General features: G+C 40.0%; 1 protein-coding gene and 1 long non-coding RNA gene across 2 annotated transcripts in view; both read right to left on the bottom strand.

The window, feature by feature from the left end:
- Positions 1-18,861, bottom strand: part of LOC146669031 (uncharacterized) — a 119,185-nt gene that overhangs the window by 85,188 nt on the left and 15,136 nt on the right. The gene's annotated exons all lie outside the window — the stretch shown is intronic.
- Positions 6,738-10,492, bottom strand: elf3 (E74-like factor 3 (ets domain transcription factor, epithelial-specific)). Its single transcript, XM_085405450.1, has 9 exons — positions 10,342-10,492; positions 10,069-10,229; positions 9,321-9,557; positions 9,056-9,169; positions 8,828-8,974; positions 8,655-8,741; positions 8,437-8,556; positions 8,031-8,226; positions 6,738-7,640 (listed from the first exon to the last, which is right to left on the bottom strand). The coding sequence occupies exons 2-9, from the start codon at positions 10,220-10,222 to the stop codon at positions 7,529-7,531; spliced, it is 1,167 nt and encodes a 388-aa protein (XP_085261576.1). The 5' UTR covers positions 10,223-10,229; positions 10,342-10,492; the 3' UTR covers positions 6,738-7,528.

Below are 18,861 nucleotides of genomic sequence, written 5' to 3'. Positions count from 1 at the left end.
TAATCGCTTCACCGGCCGCTAAATGCACCTTGGGGGGCTTGGGGTGAAACGGCATTTCGAAATGCGGTATACTGTGTATATTGTTGTATTGAAAATAAACATCTTGAATTGCACTGAATGATTTGAATAATTATCCGCCATCTTGGGCAGACCTTTATAATGGTGTGATGGGGCAGCTGTCAGCGCTGGAACGTTGAGTTAAGCCTGGCTGTACTGCCGTGGATAGCAGAAGAATTGTGTGGTACTGAAGGATTACCTAGTCACCGTGTGTTTGCGTTTCACTAGGAATTGAGGATGGATTGCTCGGGAGCAGCAGGAGGAACCACGGACTAAGAGATTATTGTCTGGAGCACGGAGTTGCACTGGACCGACACGGACACTGTTAGGAGCTGGGAGAAGTCATTTTTGGAAGTAGATTGTGTACAGAACGGCGTTCACCTTGTTTCACTGTAACTAAATGCACTCGTCTTATCTCAAGGAGTCTGCTCATCCCCTTCACTGTGACACTCTTTTTCTGTTCTCTGATTCCACGGTGCTTCAATAATGTTCGGTCTGGGCCAGTCCTTGACTCATAGTGTTTAATTCCAAGTTTTTTCTATCAATGGATAGAAAAACTTGGGAATTGTGTCATGCTGTTTCCAATTGACTGAGTCTTTACAGCCAATCAGATGCTTTCCAAATGGTATTGCATTGTGGATTAAACTCTAAGTTTCTGCATTCATAATTTTGTCAGTTTGAATAAGATCACCAACACCACTGTCCCCAAACCATGACAGAGTCTCCATCATCCATTAAGACCTGTTGCCACTTGTGTTTCAGTCCAGGTTTTGTATAATTTGGCCTAACTTAGCCCTTTTTTAAGAATCTAGTTCCCCTTCCTTAAGAATGACTTCTTGACTGCCACTCTTCCACTGATATCGGATGAGGCTTTGGTGATCTAATGAAAGGCCAGAGGCATCTCTCAGGTCCTGTGTTCTCTCAGGTGGGGTGTCACATTTTGACCTAAGGACTTTCAGGCCTTGGGTGCATTCCACAATACAGAGACACAAGAATTTGTTTTGTTCATATCATGTCTAAATGGTCGAATGACAATAAAGTCTGAACTAAATCAGTTTGTGTAAAGGAAATGAAAGAATATGAGAATATCAGAGGGTTTACTACATAGAAATGGCATTTGATGATTGCTGTTATGTATTTCTTTTCTCAGTGTGGCATTGTCATAATACTAGTGTTCCAGCTCCATAAAAAAAGGTTAATCATTTCTAATTGACTGCCCTGCCCAGCAGGGTGTACCGTATGACTTGTGTCTCTGGATGTCACTTGAGTGTAGGATAAAATAATGCATTTGTTCAATGATCATGCTACCACATACTTCTTCTCTTGAATTTCTCAGTGGCTAACATTAGCTTTGCTCAGCACAGCCTCAAACCTATGCTACTGGAAATAATGTAGATTGCACACATATACACACGTATTTGTGTAACTGTGTGAGGTTTCATTGAGGGATGGACACTGCGTGGCACACAAAGCAAAATTATAAAAGGTTAGTTTAATGACTGCATGTAAGGGCGTAATGACTCTCCATGTGTTTATCCAGTGACATTGTGCTGAGATCACAGCAGTAAAAATCCACCCCCACCCTCCCTTTCCCGTGTTTTTTCTGGCACTGATCATGAGGTTTCCAGTAAGCTACGTGCTGCACACAGCTTTTGGCTAGCGGCCAAATGTACCTGCTCGACAGGTATATTGACCTAGAAGGAGGTGAACAGTCTTTTCCACTTACAACAGGTAAATGTGTGTGTGTGTGTGTGTGTGTGTGTATGTGTGTGTTTGTGTGCGCGTGTGTGCACGTGTGTGTGTGTGTTTTCTCGTGAAACTCACCAGCTAGATCATTAACAGGTCTAACAATAACACTAACAGGATAAAAAGCTACCTTGTTGTGACAGACAAGGCTCTGACCTAAGTTACATGGTAAATAACCTACAATGCTTTTGAGAGTTTTGAACACCTTTTTGTACGAGTGCATGATTACTAACTATATGGCATTCAGGTACAATGCATACAACCCCCCCCCCCCCCCCCCCCACACACACACACACACACACACACACACACACACACACACCACCACCACCACCACTTCTATTAGACACTTTTCACTTTTTGAGTAAACTAAACAATTACTAAGAGTGCACAGCACATTCTGACAACTGCAGAAAAGAACTAATATAGCTGGTTTTACAGTTAACAGCAGCTTTACCATTCACCATTCTGCCTAGGTTAGGTCAGGTCTGACTCGAGCACACGAAACAGATGTGAATGGGTCTGGAGACGCCAGTTATATTAACTGTATGTTGTCTGTACCATCTTTCATTTTGTTTAGTATGTTGTCATTGACACAGCCCTTGAAAGAACAGGCAACAAACAGCAATCTGACAACCATTAGGTATCAGGATGAAATCCTTGGGCCCACTGTCAGACTCAGTGCCGTACTTAAGTGGAGAGAGCAGTTCCTAGAGGATGAAGGAATTAACACCACTGACTGGCTCCCCATTTAGCTGACCTAAATCCAGTAGAACTCCTCTGGGACAATATGTTTCAGATCTAGGGGAAATACCCCAGTACACATTTCACTGTTTTATGCATACAGGCACGTGGGGGCTGTACAAACTACTACTGTCTTTGAATTCAGCCCTGTGTAGATTGATCATTTTGAGTTCTAATGCTTTAACAAAGTTCTTTATGAAAGCTGTAGCCAACCTAACTGACCATCCACCCATCCATCCATTCGCTTCTGCTTATCCTTCTCAGGGTCGCGGGGGGCGCTGGAGCCTATCCCAGCTGTCATAGGGCGAGGGGGCGGGGTACACCCTGGACAGGTCGCCAGTCTGTCGCAGGGCCAACACGCAGGGACAGACTCCCGCATTCACACCTATGGACAATTTGGATTAATTAATTAACCTATCCCCACAAACTATATATAATAATATATAGTTAATAATAATTAATAATAATTATTATAATTACTCCTTTAGCAACAAGGCTTTATATACAACAACAATGCCCTTACTCTACCTCTTATCTTTCTATTCTGTATTTCCAGTTATCTCAAAGATTTCCTCTTGTATCTTAGGAGTTTTTTTCTCACTTATTGCCAAATGTTGATCAAGGAGGAATTTTGTGGCATTGTTATTCAGTAAACTACATGAACTATATATTAATGCAAAGCATAAATATATTTAATACCTATTCATATGTTGCTGAAGAAAATCAGATATGTAATTAAAAGCAATTTCTTACTAAAGTCTCAGGTAAATGCCACTTCCATCAAATCAAGTTTTTATGTTGCAGCCTATCCTACTAGATGTTATCGTGCCCCATCACGAATAACAGGTCTGACCTGTAGCGAACAAAGCTGAAAGCAGAAAATGTCTGCCAGAGTTAACTCTGAAAGAAGCAGACTGAGAAATGTGAAAACCACAAACAAACATTAGCTTCTACATTTTAGAAATCAAACAGTGGTGCCTTGATAGTGTGCAGCAGTTAAAAGTACCACATTTAGCTAAATAGTAATTATTTCATTATTCCATCACACAGCACACACAGCACACCTGCACTATCTATAGACTGTTTTTACTGATACTTGTTTGCCTTAACTCAAAAGTGATACAACGTATTGATCATGTCTGAACTTTAATAAAAAGTAAAAAGACTTTCATAACACTGTTAGGTGCATAGGTACTAATTATGTTGCTAAGAGGTGACTAGAAGATTCCATTGTTACACAACGGAAAAGAAAAAAGCCATTCCAACAAACAGGTATTACTAGTCCTTATGGTAAAACACGAGTGAGTCTACAGCATGGACCGGTATGAAGCTATGTTTTTTTTTCATTTCATAACAGTGCTTTCTGTTCGCAGTACAAGTAAAAAAAAAAAGAAAGAAAAAAAGCTAAAGATAATGTGGCCTGGTTTTTTGTAACAATGCACAATGGACTTCCATGCAACGTGGGATATCTGCAGAGTTCTCTTTAGCTTTGTGTAGGGTTTATCCCACGTGTGCATGGTGAATGGACAGCACTTTTCTACTCTGCCTCAGGACTCAAATCACTTTATACAACTTGCCTCATTCACCCTTTCTATGCTTTTCCTGCTTAAAGTCAAGTATTTACACAGATCAGAGATAATTATGCAGACTGGGGCAGTCAAGGATCAAACCACCAAAGGTCAGATTATTAGATGACCTGCTATACAGCCACTCTATATGCATGTTGTTCACATTCAGTTCCTCTGATAGCAGTGAGCAGTATAAGATTAATATATATTTGCATTCTTAAAAGGTTAGGGGATTATCATATAAAGCCAGTATTTTAAATGGAAGACTAATTGCAGTTCGGTCAGCCAATTGCAGAGTTAGCTTGATCTTGCATGCTCAAGTTGTTGGGCAGAAACCATGTGCTGTCTATAATCGTTTTATGCTGAGATAATATGGACAGTAAATCATTCAAAGTTTCTCATTTTTATTCTATTTTATCCATCAGGATAAAAAAAAAGGGTTCCATCTTTTTTATGGAATACTAACATCATAACATCATATTGTTATTAGCACAACAATCTGTAGGCAACTTAGCGTAAGCAAATGGAGATGCCACAATCTTAAACTCAACAGAGACAAAGAAACCCCTTCCAATAGTAATGAAGGTCTTATTTGTATCTGGATATTCTGTTCTAAAGGTTCTTAAGTTATAGTTCTCTGAAATTGTATCTCTCCTATCTCTCACATTATTGACTTGGATTCTTAGTCTTGTCCTTAATCCTAAATATATAAGATTTTGTCAATTTATTCTGTAATAATGTTAAAAATAAAGAATATTTTTAACCTGCCTGTGTTGTGAAAGAAGACAACAAAAGAAAACATCTATTTAAAATCGAAACTGCCTGCATTTATTTCCCCCCCCCCCTTACTTTATGAACATGTTTTGTTTTTTTATTGTAATTTAAGATGTTATCTCAGTCAGAGTAATAATAATGATCCATTTTAGCTACTTGGGGTTAAACTGGATCAGTTTTTGCATCTGACAGCATTAAAATATGAAAAATTTTAACATTATTTTCAGCTGCAAAAAATGTGTGATGAGGCTGTTCCAAGATTTTAGACCATTAGTATTGTTCACCCATACTGATGGTCTAAAACTGAGGTTTATGGGAAACTTAAGACTGAAACACATGGCATGTCTGTGTATGTATTCTATGGGAGAGTAGGGACAACACAGTTTCTGTGGGCGCTTGATACAGCTGCAAGAACTGTGTTTGCATCATGTTTGCATATTTGAGGGTGGCTGTATCTTAGGAGGTACAGCAGGTCATCTAATAATCGGAAGGTTGGTGGATGGTGCAGACGAAAGACTGTCTGCTCCAGTCTGCATTTTACTGTTTGCTTGGGCAAGATAATAACCTCAAGTTTGTCTCGGATGCCATAGTAAATGTATGTGAAAGCACTTAAGGATCAAAAATCTGTGAACTGGGGAGTCAGGTTTCAAACCGCTTGCTCTACCTCCTGACCACCCAGAGTTTGCCACCCTTCCTGATTTCTTGTTTTTTGTATGCTTGTCATGATTAAATGTTTGAGATCGTCAAACAAATGTAAATATTAGACAAAGTAAATGCAAAATATACTTTCTAAATGAAAGTGTTTATTATCATTATTATTATTATTGTTGTTGTTGTTGTTGTTGTTGTTGTTATAGCAGAAACAATTGCAATCAAGTGTTTGCAATAACTGGCAATGAGTCTTTTACGGAGCTTTGGAAGAATTTTGGCCCACTCATCTTTCGAAACTGTAAATATCAGCCACAATTTTTTCAAGTATGTAGTTTTCAAGCATGAACTGCCTTTTTAAGGTAATGCCACAGCATCTCACTCACACTCAGGTCAGGACTTTGGAGTGACTAGGCCACTCCAAAGTCTTCCTTGTGCAGAACCCAAGTGCACTTCAGTTTCAACACATTCAAGAAGATATGAAAAGTCAATGATTGAAGAAGCCATTTGTTGCAGGAAGTGGAAGCAAATCATGAATGAGGTCCCAAAACCAGAAACACCTTGACTGATGGCTCTGAGGACCCCTTCCTCTTCCAATTACCAATTAAAGGACAAAAGAAGAAGAAGTAGAAGATTGATTAAGGTTTACTAGTAAATTGCAACAATTCCATAATGTTGTTGCCATTTGGACTTTCAGTTAAATATTTTCTAATCATTTTTGGCTGATATGTTTTCAGGACAAACAAATATATATAAAAAGGTTTTAATCATCTGTTTATTTATGTCACACAGACATTTATTCTTTGTAGATAGGTCTAAAGTTTATCAATATAAATATATCTGGCGTGCTTCCAAATAACCTGATCCATACATGAATGCAATATGAAAGGGTTCATTTCATAAACAGGTTGTTGGCAATGGATACTGTAACGTACTTTTTAGTTTGTGAATCTGTTGTCATTTGAGACTGGCAACCATAATGAAGCGTCCAGTGAATGTCTACTGTTACTTAATTGCGTCTAATTTTGTCTACTCATAGGTTTTGGTTCTGTCCCAGCCTTTTCTCCAGCATCCTGCAGCTCTTGTTGTAGGACTTTCCAACCCCCAACACTTTCACTAATGAGGTATCCAATATGTTTGTTTCAACAACATGCTCACTAATAATGAAGTATGTGGAAAAAACAGTCCCCAAACAGAAAGTTGATACATGTCAAAATTTATTTATACAAAAAGCCATAAAAACAATATGCCATGCAATTCACATAATTCACATAATTCACATAATGATTGACATAAGATTTACTCCCCTCATCAATCCAGAGATCGATGATTACATTACAACAATCACACAAACTGCAACAGATTTCTGACTGATTCACACCAACCAGTCATGTTCAAATTCAGACACTTATGAACTACTCTGTACTCAAACATTGTGTAAACACACTTTATAATAAGTGATACCAAAAGACATGTAGTGCACATCTTTACTTTGTTAATGTGAAGTAACTTCTACATTTATTTCTAGCCAAGTTTTTTTGTTTTTCCAAACTTATGTTACACTAAGAAACAATGTTTTTCACGTGAAAAAAAAACTGTGATATGGGAAAATGACAGAAAAGATGTTTATAGTGCTACAGTAGCGAATGAAGACGAGAGTCCTGCATCAACAAAAACAAGTAAATACCAGAGTAAAATCTGTTCATCTGTACGAGGTTTGCTTTTTCAGCCTTTACTGTAGGTACTTGCACTCACAAGTATCTAAAACAATTTAAAAACACGTGAAACGTCATATTGGTTCATAAAACCTACTAGAGCCATAAACACTGGCTTACATTTTCTGTAACACCTTCCTTCTAAAGGAAGTTAGTGTCTTAAACATTTGGGGCAGCAAGGATTTTTTCAGACAGGCAACATGGTTAGGCATTTATAGTTGCTGAACTGCTGCTCTGACTGGCTTTTCAGTTCTTACCCACTTAGTAACTAATGTCTTACATAGTCATACCAATCTCCTCAATCTTCCAGCCACTGGAGTTTTTTCCAAACTTGTATACAAGCCTCCTGCCATCGACTCGTTCCAGAATCTCCCTCTTATAGTAATACCTGCAGATGGAGAAGTTTCAGTTACTTGAAGTTCAGCACATAGCATATCATCCCCTTCATCATCTGGTGCTCAGTTTAAAACAACTGAGCGTTTTATATGTGAAGCGGAGAGTCTTAATTAACCTGCCATAACAATCTTCTGACTTCTGTGACCTGGAGGAGCTATGTATCCAGTGCAACTCTGATTAGTTGGGCTAAAGTTTGATTCATAGTTAAAGCAAAAGCATCTGAAAAGTATCTTAAATGTGACGAAGCTGTCACTGCTGTTACTGCAGCATGTGTTTTTAGCCTTGTTACAATATTTTCTTCTGAATCATATCTGATTCAAATATCTGATTAAATTGTTGAGATTGAGGAAGAAGTAAAGGAAGGGCTGCTGCAAGAACTCACCTCATTGCACGGCTGAGCTTTTCATATGTCATGCTGCTGTTTTTCTTCTTCTGGCCCCACATCTGAGCCACAGCTTCAGATTTGAGGAACTTAAAGACACCCTCACGGCGGTCCTCCCATTTCATTAGGCCCTGATTCTTTTCTGGGTGGATCAGAATGTCTCTGATGAATTCCCACAGGTGAGTGCCACGAGGTGCTGAAGACAGTGGGACAAAATAAGCTAAATGTCTGTTTGCATGTGCATGCTGCATTAGCATAAAGCAAGCAAGAAGAAAAGATCAATATCTGTGGTCTAGTAAAGATGCAAATTAAATGCAAAATAGAATCTGTAAAATAGTTCAGTGTTCAGATGCATGCCTACTGAAACGGTTTTACATTATTAGTAAGACAGCATTTGTGGGCTTACCATGTTTGTTTTTCTTTGGATTGTCATATATGTTGCTGCTGTGCTCTCTGCTGACTTTAGGAGGTCGCCCCCGTGGTCGTTTCAATCGGGACTCTCCATTCTCTGGCTTGATGTACACTTCTGTCGATGAGATGGTGACTTATCAGAAATGAATCGAAATACAGGGAATGCAAATAACTTCAAATGTTTTTTGTTGTTGTTTTTTCTTGTTTACTCACTTGAAATCGGAGGGTAAGAGAACTCGGGGTCAGATTCGCTGCTGCCAGACTCTGGTGAACCGATGCTTGGAAAGCCAAACATGCCAGCTGAATACATGAGAGATATATTTTTAATAACATTCTTGAACTTGAATGATAACAAGTCTTGACAAATATGAAGATAAAATACTAACTGTTGGAGGAGGAGCTGTACTCGCTGTCAGAATGATTATCAGACAGGTAGCCAGTGTCTCTCAGTGGTGTCATTGGTTCCATGGTCAGAGTAGTCAGATCATAGTCATCCTGATAGTCAAATTCTCTTTTGTTGACAGCTTCTTCAGCTGTAAGTAGAAATTAGCAAGTCCACTTGTAAACTAGTCCACATAATATGTCAACTTTGAACATATCGGTATAAGATGTACCTTGACCAATTTTAATTGTGCTGAGTAGAGGAAAGTTCTGTCCAAGGTTGTCCAAGAAGTTGTCCAAGAGCTGGCAGGTCTCGTTCAATTCTTGTCCTGATAACATCTGCATCTCTGGGGAAGGAAAGATTAGTTTACATGTATTTTTCATACATAAAAATAATTCTTCTTCACATAGCTAGATGTTAGAAATAGTTCAGTTATGTATGGATATTTTCAGCTGTTGCTGTCAGTAAATTGTTCCTGAATAACATGAGCATTTTACCAGGCATTTTGCTCTTGTGCTCCTGTAGACTCTGATAGAGGTGTGGGCCAAGCTGCACACCAAAGATCCCAATCATCTGCTCCCGGTTCATCTGGCAAAGGGCGGAGCCATCCATGGCACAGTTTGCCAGACTAAGGGTGTTTGCATCGAACTTGGTGCTCTCTACTTGGTCACTGATCCACTCCAACACATGATCTGCTGTCCAGTAATTAGGGCTGATCTGCCTGTACCCCTGACCTGCAGCGACAGCCAGAGATTATTTATTATTCCTGAGCTGTGCAGATACTCAGTACACACTAAGCTTTAACAGAAATTTAGCATATTTTCATAAAAACCATGATCTTGGTTCATACACACAGGTTTGAATCTGACAATAAGGCACTTTTAGTTTAGCTTAACTTTGAAGCCCGTCTCTAAGTTCGAACAAATAAAGTGAAACTGTTTTAACCATGAGGTCACAGCATTCTCCTGTTATGCGGTTATGCTGAGTTAAACATTACTTGCCTGGTAAACCATTTAGTGAGTGACTAAATAAGGTCAAAGCAAAGGTGAGCAGGCTGGCTGAAGTTTGAAAGAGAGCGTCTGTTTACTTTGAGATTAGTCTGTAGCTGAAACTAGACTGGCCTGGTTAACTAAAGCTTCAAAGCCAAGAGACTTAACATGTTGAAAATCTTTTGTCTGACACAGATCAGCTAAACACGTGAATTGTGTGACAGTGCAAGGTCAGAAATAACATGTCTCTTCTCACCAGCTATGTTGGAACTGTATGCTGGATTGCTGATTTGCAGCGGACTGATGCTGGAAAGCATAGTGGCCTGATGTTGCAGCACATCTGGCAAACCATTCTGATACATGGTTAGGTTAGCATGAGTCAGAACAGTGCTGAGGCACGGCGATGACATGGAGGCACTGTGAAATATAGAAAATGCTTCTTTACATCCCAGAAAAACTAGCAAACAAGAAACCAGCAAACAAAGCTTATTAAAAGCAGGATCATAAGTTAGGTATGTATATAATTTACCTGATTACAACACTGGCCACAATATGATGAAACAGAAAGACGTCCTAAGACAATCCAGTGTCTGGATTCTGCTGTTTGAGTACCACTGCCCTCTCTGGCTCGGTATCCACGGCAAAAAAATGTACCTGCTTTTACCTTATGAGCTTTATAGTTGTGGGGGATGGACTCAGGTAAATTCAGGGGAATTCCACCTGAACATGGCCACGCCTCCATTGCTACTCCTCCCCCAGTTTCCTGAGAACTTGATCAACAAAACAAACCTGCCCTGCCTTTTATTCTTCGCTTATATTTCTACATCATATTTTGTACACTGACTGGGCAGCTTTCATAGGCTTCTTTTTCCTTAGATTTTTGTTGCTTGACATTTCTTTTGTTCCATTACAGTTCTTATTCTAGGTCCCTTTTGAAATACTTTTACATTTCTACTGTTTTTCAACTAACTTGACATATTTAAATGTCAAGGTATTGACACAGACATGTTTCACATCAGTGAGGAAGGGGTGTGTGTGATAGACATTTGCAAATAGTCACGATCTAAAAAATAGACACAAAGAGGTACCTGTCCTGTGAGGACAGGTACCTTTATCAGTTTTGCCAGTCACCACAGGCAAACAGTGATAAAAGAATGTTATGTAGCTTCTCAAACTTCTACTGCACCCAGCTGCCTTGTTTGACACACACGAAGCTAAGTGGTAACCTCATATTTACCAGGTTACACACATAAACACACACAGGCACAGAGAGAGAGCACAGAGAAAGATTTTCATGGCAAGAAAAACTTAATTGAACTTTTGTATTGATCAACCTGTATCTTTAATACTGGTGTGAACATGAAAATATGACTTGTACATCCAAAATATCCAGCAGTAAGTTTTTGCCCAAAATATGTGCATTTTCTATCTTAGCCTTGATGTCCAGGATGACTGACATTTATTTTATGGACCTGCCTCACATATTTAGCCAGCTTTATGACTTCTGGGCCATATCTGACCTAGACTACGCTTGCACACTGCACCATATCAAGCCTTTTGACCCATGTTTGTGAGGGAGCTGAGCTGTAAGTCCTAAAAGCAGCTCAGATTAGGCCTAAATGTGTCTGTTTCTAATTTACTCTGATTCCAAAGTCTCTACCAAGCTAAAACAAACCATACCTGCCAAACCTCTCATCAGTGCACAAAGCCTTCAGTTCATGTTGCCAGCAATGGCAACAGCTTAATGAAGTTATGTTGCCTGTTGACTTTAGAGGTGCTGTAAATTATTCTTACTCTGAAACTCTAGGAGCAGACAGCAGTCGGCACATTGTATGCCAGTGTTTCCCTCGCTCCAGTCAGAATTGTAGACTGTTAAGAGTGTCCAGCTCTCTTAACATTACTGTACCTAGATACCTGTAACAGAGCTCAAAGCCTAGAGAAGTGTAAACTTAATCCTTACAACAGCAAAGAAATATCAGCGGCCATATTGTTAGTATTGGTACTAATACTTGTTTAGATAAACATCAGAGGATATAAACACAAGAGGGCATGTTGATAATTATTCCATCCTAATGGTAAGCTCGTCAGTATTTTGCAGACACAGTGTGTACGTACTCTGTCCAGGTGTCATATTGCAGAAAGAAACAGGTTTTCTGTGTTGCAGCAAACCAAAGCTACTGCTTGGCCTGGCTCAGTGCTGATACCTAGTGGTTAGTAATCTCCTGCCAAAGCCTACAGCATTTGTAAAGTATCTGTTCTGCTAATATAAAAAAGGATCTCTTACAATATGGCTTGGCCAATACATGGTAGAAATGTAGAAAAGTACAGAAAGAAATACATAAAAATGTACCATTGAAATACTGTCAATTATTGCTTTTTTTAAAAGGCTTTAAAAAGTGACATGTCATTCTTGTTACGTTTCAGGTCATATTAGAGTTTTGTTGTACTCTTTAATCTCTTGGGTGACTGTTTAGGGCTAGGGTCTGTGGTCCATTTAAAATAGTGTTTTTTCTTGTACTCTATCATTGATTCCAAAAGTAAACATGAAATTCAGCAACAGGAAGGTTTTCTACACGAGTGCTGTAACACGATGGCTGTAACTACCACAAAGTGTTTAACGCAGCACAGCGCAGATATTCATTTGTATGCAAATAAAAATAGGCATTATGGATTTTATTTTTTTGACTTACTGTGTTGAAATGTTTTGCAGTGAAACACAAATATGCTCCCAGCAAGAGAAATAACATAGGAGAACACCGGAGAAATGAACTCACAAGTCATTTAACCAAATCAAAGTAAACTTTATTGTCATCTCCACAGCCAGTGCAGCACACAGAGAGATGACACAATGAGGCTCCGGTTAAATCGGTGAAAAAAGCAAATAGCTAGATATAAAGGGAGTAATAAAAACCTACAAACTGGCCAGTCAGCATCAGCATTAGCAAAACAAGTAACTGCCTCTGTTATTCATAGGCCAATAAACACATCAGCAACAACAACAAAATGGATAGATGGCAGAGCCAGAAATTCACTCTGTATATTTAAGTTAGGAAAGAATAAAGGTGTAAGACCACAAAAGAACGCGTGCTTTAGGCCTCAGAGTCGAATGTTTAAAGATTTCTTTTGATGCATGCTTGGGGACATAGCAATAAGTAGACATCTGGTCCAACATTAAGCATTGCAATTATGAAAGCCTGCTTTCAGTGATAGGAACACCAGGAGACCAGACCCAGACACTTCCTGTTTGCTGAAATACTTCTCTCATACTGTTTTGAAAAGAAAAAGTAGAACAGTGCCAGAAGAAGAATGTGGTTTTCAATTTAAAAATAAATCACCAAGTTTGACTTTGGAATAATGTGTGTTGTACTTCAATCATTTAGAATTTAGGCAACTTTTATGTATATCCGACGTGACATTTTTCACAGCTCATCTGACACTTGGATCTTCAATTCTTTGCACTTTTCGTCCCTATACTTGGCTTTTGCTGGAATCAGGAAACTGAGCTAGAGCAAAAAGACTCAGAATTTACATCACAGCGGTACAGAATTCACTGTTCTCAATATTGTTCCTGTTTTAATTAGGCTTTGCGTCAGCATTATTCATAGAGGCATTTTTGTTAAGAATTAATGACATTCCAGCGCTAACTGATCAGTATTATTAGGAGAAAAGTCCTAAAACATATCACTTGTCTCTGGTCATAAAAGCAGGGTGAGACGTCACAGGCTCTTATTCAGAGTGAGAAGAAATATCAGGTGTGGACAGGTGGTGACGTGTGTCTGATAATCCTATTTCCTACTAACCTTTGGAATCTGTTTCAGTCAGTAATTGCTAAAGAACATTGCTTTCTCCCAGATTTCACAATGCTGCTCACTCAGTTTCCCCAGCGGATTACAGGAATGCTACGCAACAGGTTTTTGCTTTCATCGCCTGAAGACTAACGGACAAATTCTTTCATCGCTTTCAATGCATGCTCTTTTTCGTCACTCTTCATTGGTGTATTGCTAAAGTTGGGGCATTTCGCAGATACCGTATAACAAAAAATATGCCTTTAGCCCAATCACAACCCACATTAAAGTTTTACTGTGACCCCCTTTCAAAAATATAGTTTCAATAAATGTAATTAGATTTATGCAACATGATGAAAAATTTAATGGTGTTTACCTATAATTATGTTGCAATATGAACATGACACCAGACATCTCAAACAGCAAAACAATATTAACTACAAATAAAGAACCGTGTGAAACCCAGTAATTAACCTCAGTGTGTGAAGAGGACTCTCCATTTACATGCACAAACTGGAGTCTATTAGATAGATATGATACAAACCACTGCAGCGCAGTACCTGTAATACCTACAGCATGTTCTAATCGCTCTAATAGGATATTATGGTCGACAGTATCGAACGCTGCACTGAGGTCTAGCAGGACAAGCACAGAGATGAGTCCACTGTCAGAGGCCATAAGAAGATCATTTGTAACCTTCACTAAAGCTGTTTCTGTGCTGTGATGAGCTCTGAAACCTGACTGAAACTCTTCAAATAAACCTCTGCAGATGATCTGTTAGCTGGTTGACAACAGTATTTTTTCTCTAATGTTTACAACGGTATTTCTGAATTCTACACTGCAATCATCGAGTCCATCCTCACCTCCTCCATCACCGTGTGGTACGCTGGAGCCACTATCAGGGACAAACAGAGACTGCAGCGTGTTGTGCGCTCTGCTGAGAAGGTGATTGGCTGCAGACTCCCATCTCTGCAGGACCTGTACACCTCCAGGACACTGCGGCGTGCAGCTCGGATCTCAGCTGACCCTTCTCACCCTGGACACAGTCTGTTTGACCTGCTCCCCTCAGGCAGGAGGCTCCGGTCCATTCGCACCAGAACCTCTCGCCATAAGAACAGTTTCTTCCCCTCTGCTGTTGGACACATGAACAATAACCTTATGACTGTTCCCACCACTAACACATGACCCTACGCTGTGTTCACTGCATCATTCCATGTTTGCACTGACCACCACCTGCACTCATGTATATATCTATCTACTTAGCACTTTTAATTCTTATTCTTATTTTTATTTTCATGTCTATTTAAGCTTAATTTCTGACAGTATGTTTGCACTGAAGCACCGCAGCAATTTCCCAATGTTGTAAACCTGCTCAACATTTGGCAATAAAACCCTTTCTGATTCTGATTCTGAAGAAGTTCATGAAGTCAGTACTAGTTAACATTAAAGCTCAACAGAGCTCTGACTTTTTGTCAGCTTGGCTATAGTGCTGAAAAGAAACCTAGGGCTGTTCATATTTTGTAAGGTGTTTTAGCTTTACGGGATTTTTTTTTAAAGCTGCAAACTATTTCTCCAGGGTAAATAATGGTCTTCTAAATTTGTGATATGCCATTTCTTCTCTGGCTTACAGGTTATCGGCTTAAAGGTGCTCTTTTGAGAGTTTGAGAGACTCTCTTTGGATACTGTAACACCTGTGAAAGAGTTTAAAAAATTATTAACAATGTAATCAACCTCTGTTGGAGTAGCGTTCGGGTAGCTGCTGTGCTCTGTGTTGGTACAAGGCACTGAAGAGGATAACAGTGGATGAAAGAGCTAATGTGGATACAACTGTATTATTAAAGTTTGTGCATGAAACTGTCGTATAGCCTCTGGTGTAAAAAGTCTGGCATTGTAGTGCAGTCAATCTTTGACTGAATCCACTACTGTTGATAACCTCCAGGACATGGAGTGGGCATCTAGGGTTGACCATAACAGATTTCTGATTTGAGAGCAGTAGTGGTTTTTGATATGGGCGACGTGGGCGGTTGCCCAGGGCGGCATCGTGGTGGCGTGGGCATCACGGGCATCGGCAAAAAAAAAAATTTGCTCGTACTCACACTGCCCCGACGTCATGCCATTGGGGACGGCATAGACACCGATCGGTTTTCTATCGCCCATTTGCTTGGATCGATACTAGCCTGGTTAGATCGATTCTTTACTTTGAGTTCTGCTTGTTTGCTATGCTGTGCTTTCGGCAAAAACGAAACAGCCAGGTCGCTGGACTCGCCCTCCTGTGTCAGCGGAGAGCAGGCACACTTTGCCGCCCCCCCTTATGTTTCGGTGTTGCGCCGACACGTCACGTGACTTAGACACTTTGGGGGTTATTGGGTTGTTGTCATGGTCCTGGGCCATGTTGGCCCAGTATTCTTAGTTTTCGTGTGTTTGGTATTTTGTTCCTTATTTATGCCTTGGTTCCTAGGTTGTTCTGTTAAGATGTTCCTTATTTGATTACCCCCTGTGTATCTGTGAGCCCTCGTTTCCCCTCCTTGTGCTTTATTCCACGTTTCCCCAGCCCGTTATGTCCGCGCTCTCCGTGCTCTCTCTCCTCCTTTCTGAACCTCTGTGTACTTCCTGTTTTACTTTGACAGTCTCTCGTCAGTATGCGTGATGTTGTGTTCACTCCTGCCGTGTCTCGTTACGATTATCTGTGTCAGCTGTGTTCCCTGTGTGCTCCCACTTCCCTCGTTAACCCTCTGTGTAATAGCAGTCTTAGCTCTGGAGTAGTACCAACTGGGTTCAAGCATGCTCTGGTGCAGCCAGTACTTAAAAAAATGAACCTTGACTCCTCTGTTCTTGCTAATTTCAGACATATTTCCAAGCTTCCGTTTTCTGTCAAAAATTCTAGAAACAATTGTACAGAAAATTTGTACAATTTGTACAAAATTGCAAAGCTTCTGAAGCGTGATCATCGAACAATCAAGCGTTTCATTCAAAATAGTCAACAGGGTCGCAAGAAGCGTGTGGAAAAACCAAGGCGCAAAATAACTGCCCATGAACTGAGAAAAGTCAAGCGTGCAGCTGCCAAGATGCCACTTGCCACCAGTTTGGCCATATTTCAGAGCTGCAACATCACTGGAGTGCCCAAAAGCACAAGGTGTGCAATACTCAGAGACATGGCCAAGGTAAGAAAGGCTGAAAGACGACCACCACTGAACAAGACACACAAGCTGAAACGTCAAGACTGGGCCAAGAAATATCTCAAGACTGGTTTTTCTAAGGTTTTATGCACTGCAAAAACTCAAAATCTTACCAAGTATATTTGTCTTATTTCTAGTCAAAATTATCTCATTACACTTAAAATAAGACACAATCAGCTACAGGGCAACATTTCAGTAAGCTAAAGGAACTTGTTTCAAGACAGTGAATCTTGAAACTAGAGAAAAACTAGAGATTTTTCACTTGTTCCACTGGCAGATTTTTTCACTTATTTTAAGCTAAAATATCTTGTATTAAGTGAAAAAATCTGCCAGTGGAACAAGTGAAAAATCTCTAGTTTTTCTCTAGTTTCAAGATTCACTGTCTTGAAACAAGTTCCTTTAGCTTACTGAAATGTTGCCCTGTAGCTGATTGTGTCTTATTTTAAGTGTAATGAGATAATTTTGACTAGAAATAAGACAAATATACTTGGTAAGATTTTGAGTTTTTGCAGACTGATGAAATGAGAGTGAGTCTTGATGGGCCAGATGGATGGGCCCGTGGCTGGATTGGTAAAGGGCAGAGAGCTCCAGTCCCACTCAGACGCCAGCAAGGTGGAGGTGGAGTACTGGTTTGGGCTGGTATCATCAAAGATGAGCTTGTGGGGCCTTTTCGGGTTGAGGATGGAGTCAAGCTCAACTCCCAGTCCTACTGCCAGTTTCTGGAAGACACCTTCTTCAAGCAGTGGTACAGGAAGAGGTCTGCATCCTTCAAGAAAAACATGATTTTCATGCAGGACAATGCTCCATCACACGCGTCCAAGTCCTCCACAGCGTGGCTGGCAAGAAAGGGTATAAAAGAAGAAAAACTAATGACATGGCCACCTTGTTCACCTGATCTGAACCCCATTGAGAACCTGTGGTCCATCATCAAATGTGAGATTTACAAGGAGGGAAAACAGTACACCTCTCTGAACAGTGTCTGGGAGGCTGTGGTTGCTGCTGCACGCAATGTTGATGGTGAACAGGTCAAAACACTGACAGAATCCATGGATGGCAGGCTTTTGAGTGTCCTTGCAAAGAAAGGTGGCTATATTGGTCGCTGATTTGTTTTTGTTTTGTTTTTGAATGTCAGAAATGTATATTTGTGAATGTGGAGATGTTATATTGGTTTCACTGGTAAAAATAAATAATTGAAATGGGTATATATTTGTTTTTTGTTAAGTTGCCTAATAATTCTGCACAGTAAGAGTCACCTGCACACACAGATATCCCCCTAAAATAGCTAAAACTAAAAACAAACTAAAAACTACTTCCAAAAACATTCAGCTTTGATATTAATGAGTTTTTTGGGTTCATTGAGAACATGGTTGTTGTTCAATATTAACATTATTCCTCAAAAATACAATTTGCCTAATAATTCTGCACTCCCTGCATACCTGCATCTCTACCAACTTGCATTGCAGTTTCTGCAGCCTCTTCTGTTCCACATGAGAGAATTCTTTCTAAGGCAGGGGAAATTATCTCCAAGAAAAGAAACAGATTCAGTCCTCGCACAGTGGAATAAACTCTCTTCTTAAATAACAACCAAGCAGGATGAGCTTAAATATCATCATACATCATGTTTTTACTTTACAAGTGTCATGGTCCTGGGTCGTTGACCCAGCATTTTGTGTTTATTCTGATTTGTATTAGTTTAGGGGGTACCTGAAGTTTGGTGTATATTCAGCCCTACCTGTGTCTGTTTTTGGTGCTCTGTTCATGTCCCCGTGTTGTGTTGTAAATCAGTCTGTGTGTTTCCTGTTTTACTTTGAAGGCTCGTGTTCTGGATTTCCTGTTCTGTTCTGAAGGTCTGTGTCTGTTGTCATTGTGTTCAGCTTGTCTCCTTCGGTCCTCATGTGTATTAGGTTCAGCTGTTCTTCCCTCCTGTGTGTGATTACCTGATTACCTTGTGTGTGTATATTTAGTGGGTGTCGGTCTGTGTTCGTTGTCGGCTCGTCTGCATTCATCAGTCTGCCTCTGCGTTATCTGCATTCATCCGTGTATTTCTGCGTTATCTGCGTTCTATGGTGTTCCGTAGTGATGGGCAGA

The sequence above is a fragment of the Rhamphochromis longiceps genome, linkage group LG5, assembly GCF_057381845.1.
Source record: "Rhamphochromis longiceps isolate RC_006_pf linkage group LG5, R_longiceps_female_GT1.1, whole genome shotgun sequence".
NCBI classification, from domain to species: domain Eukaryota; kingdom Metazoa; phylum Chordata; class Actinopteri; order Cichliformes; family Cichlidae; genus Rhamphochromis; species Rhamphochromis longiceps.
The sequence above is the reverse complement of the archived record's forward strand: the minus strand, read 5'-3'. Positions and strand labels throughout refer to the sequence as shown.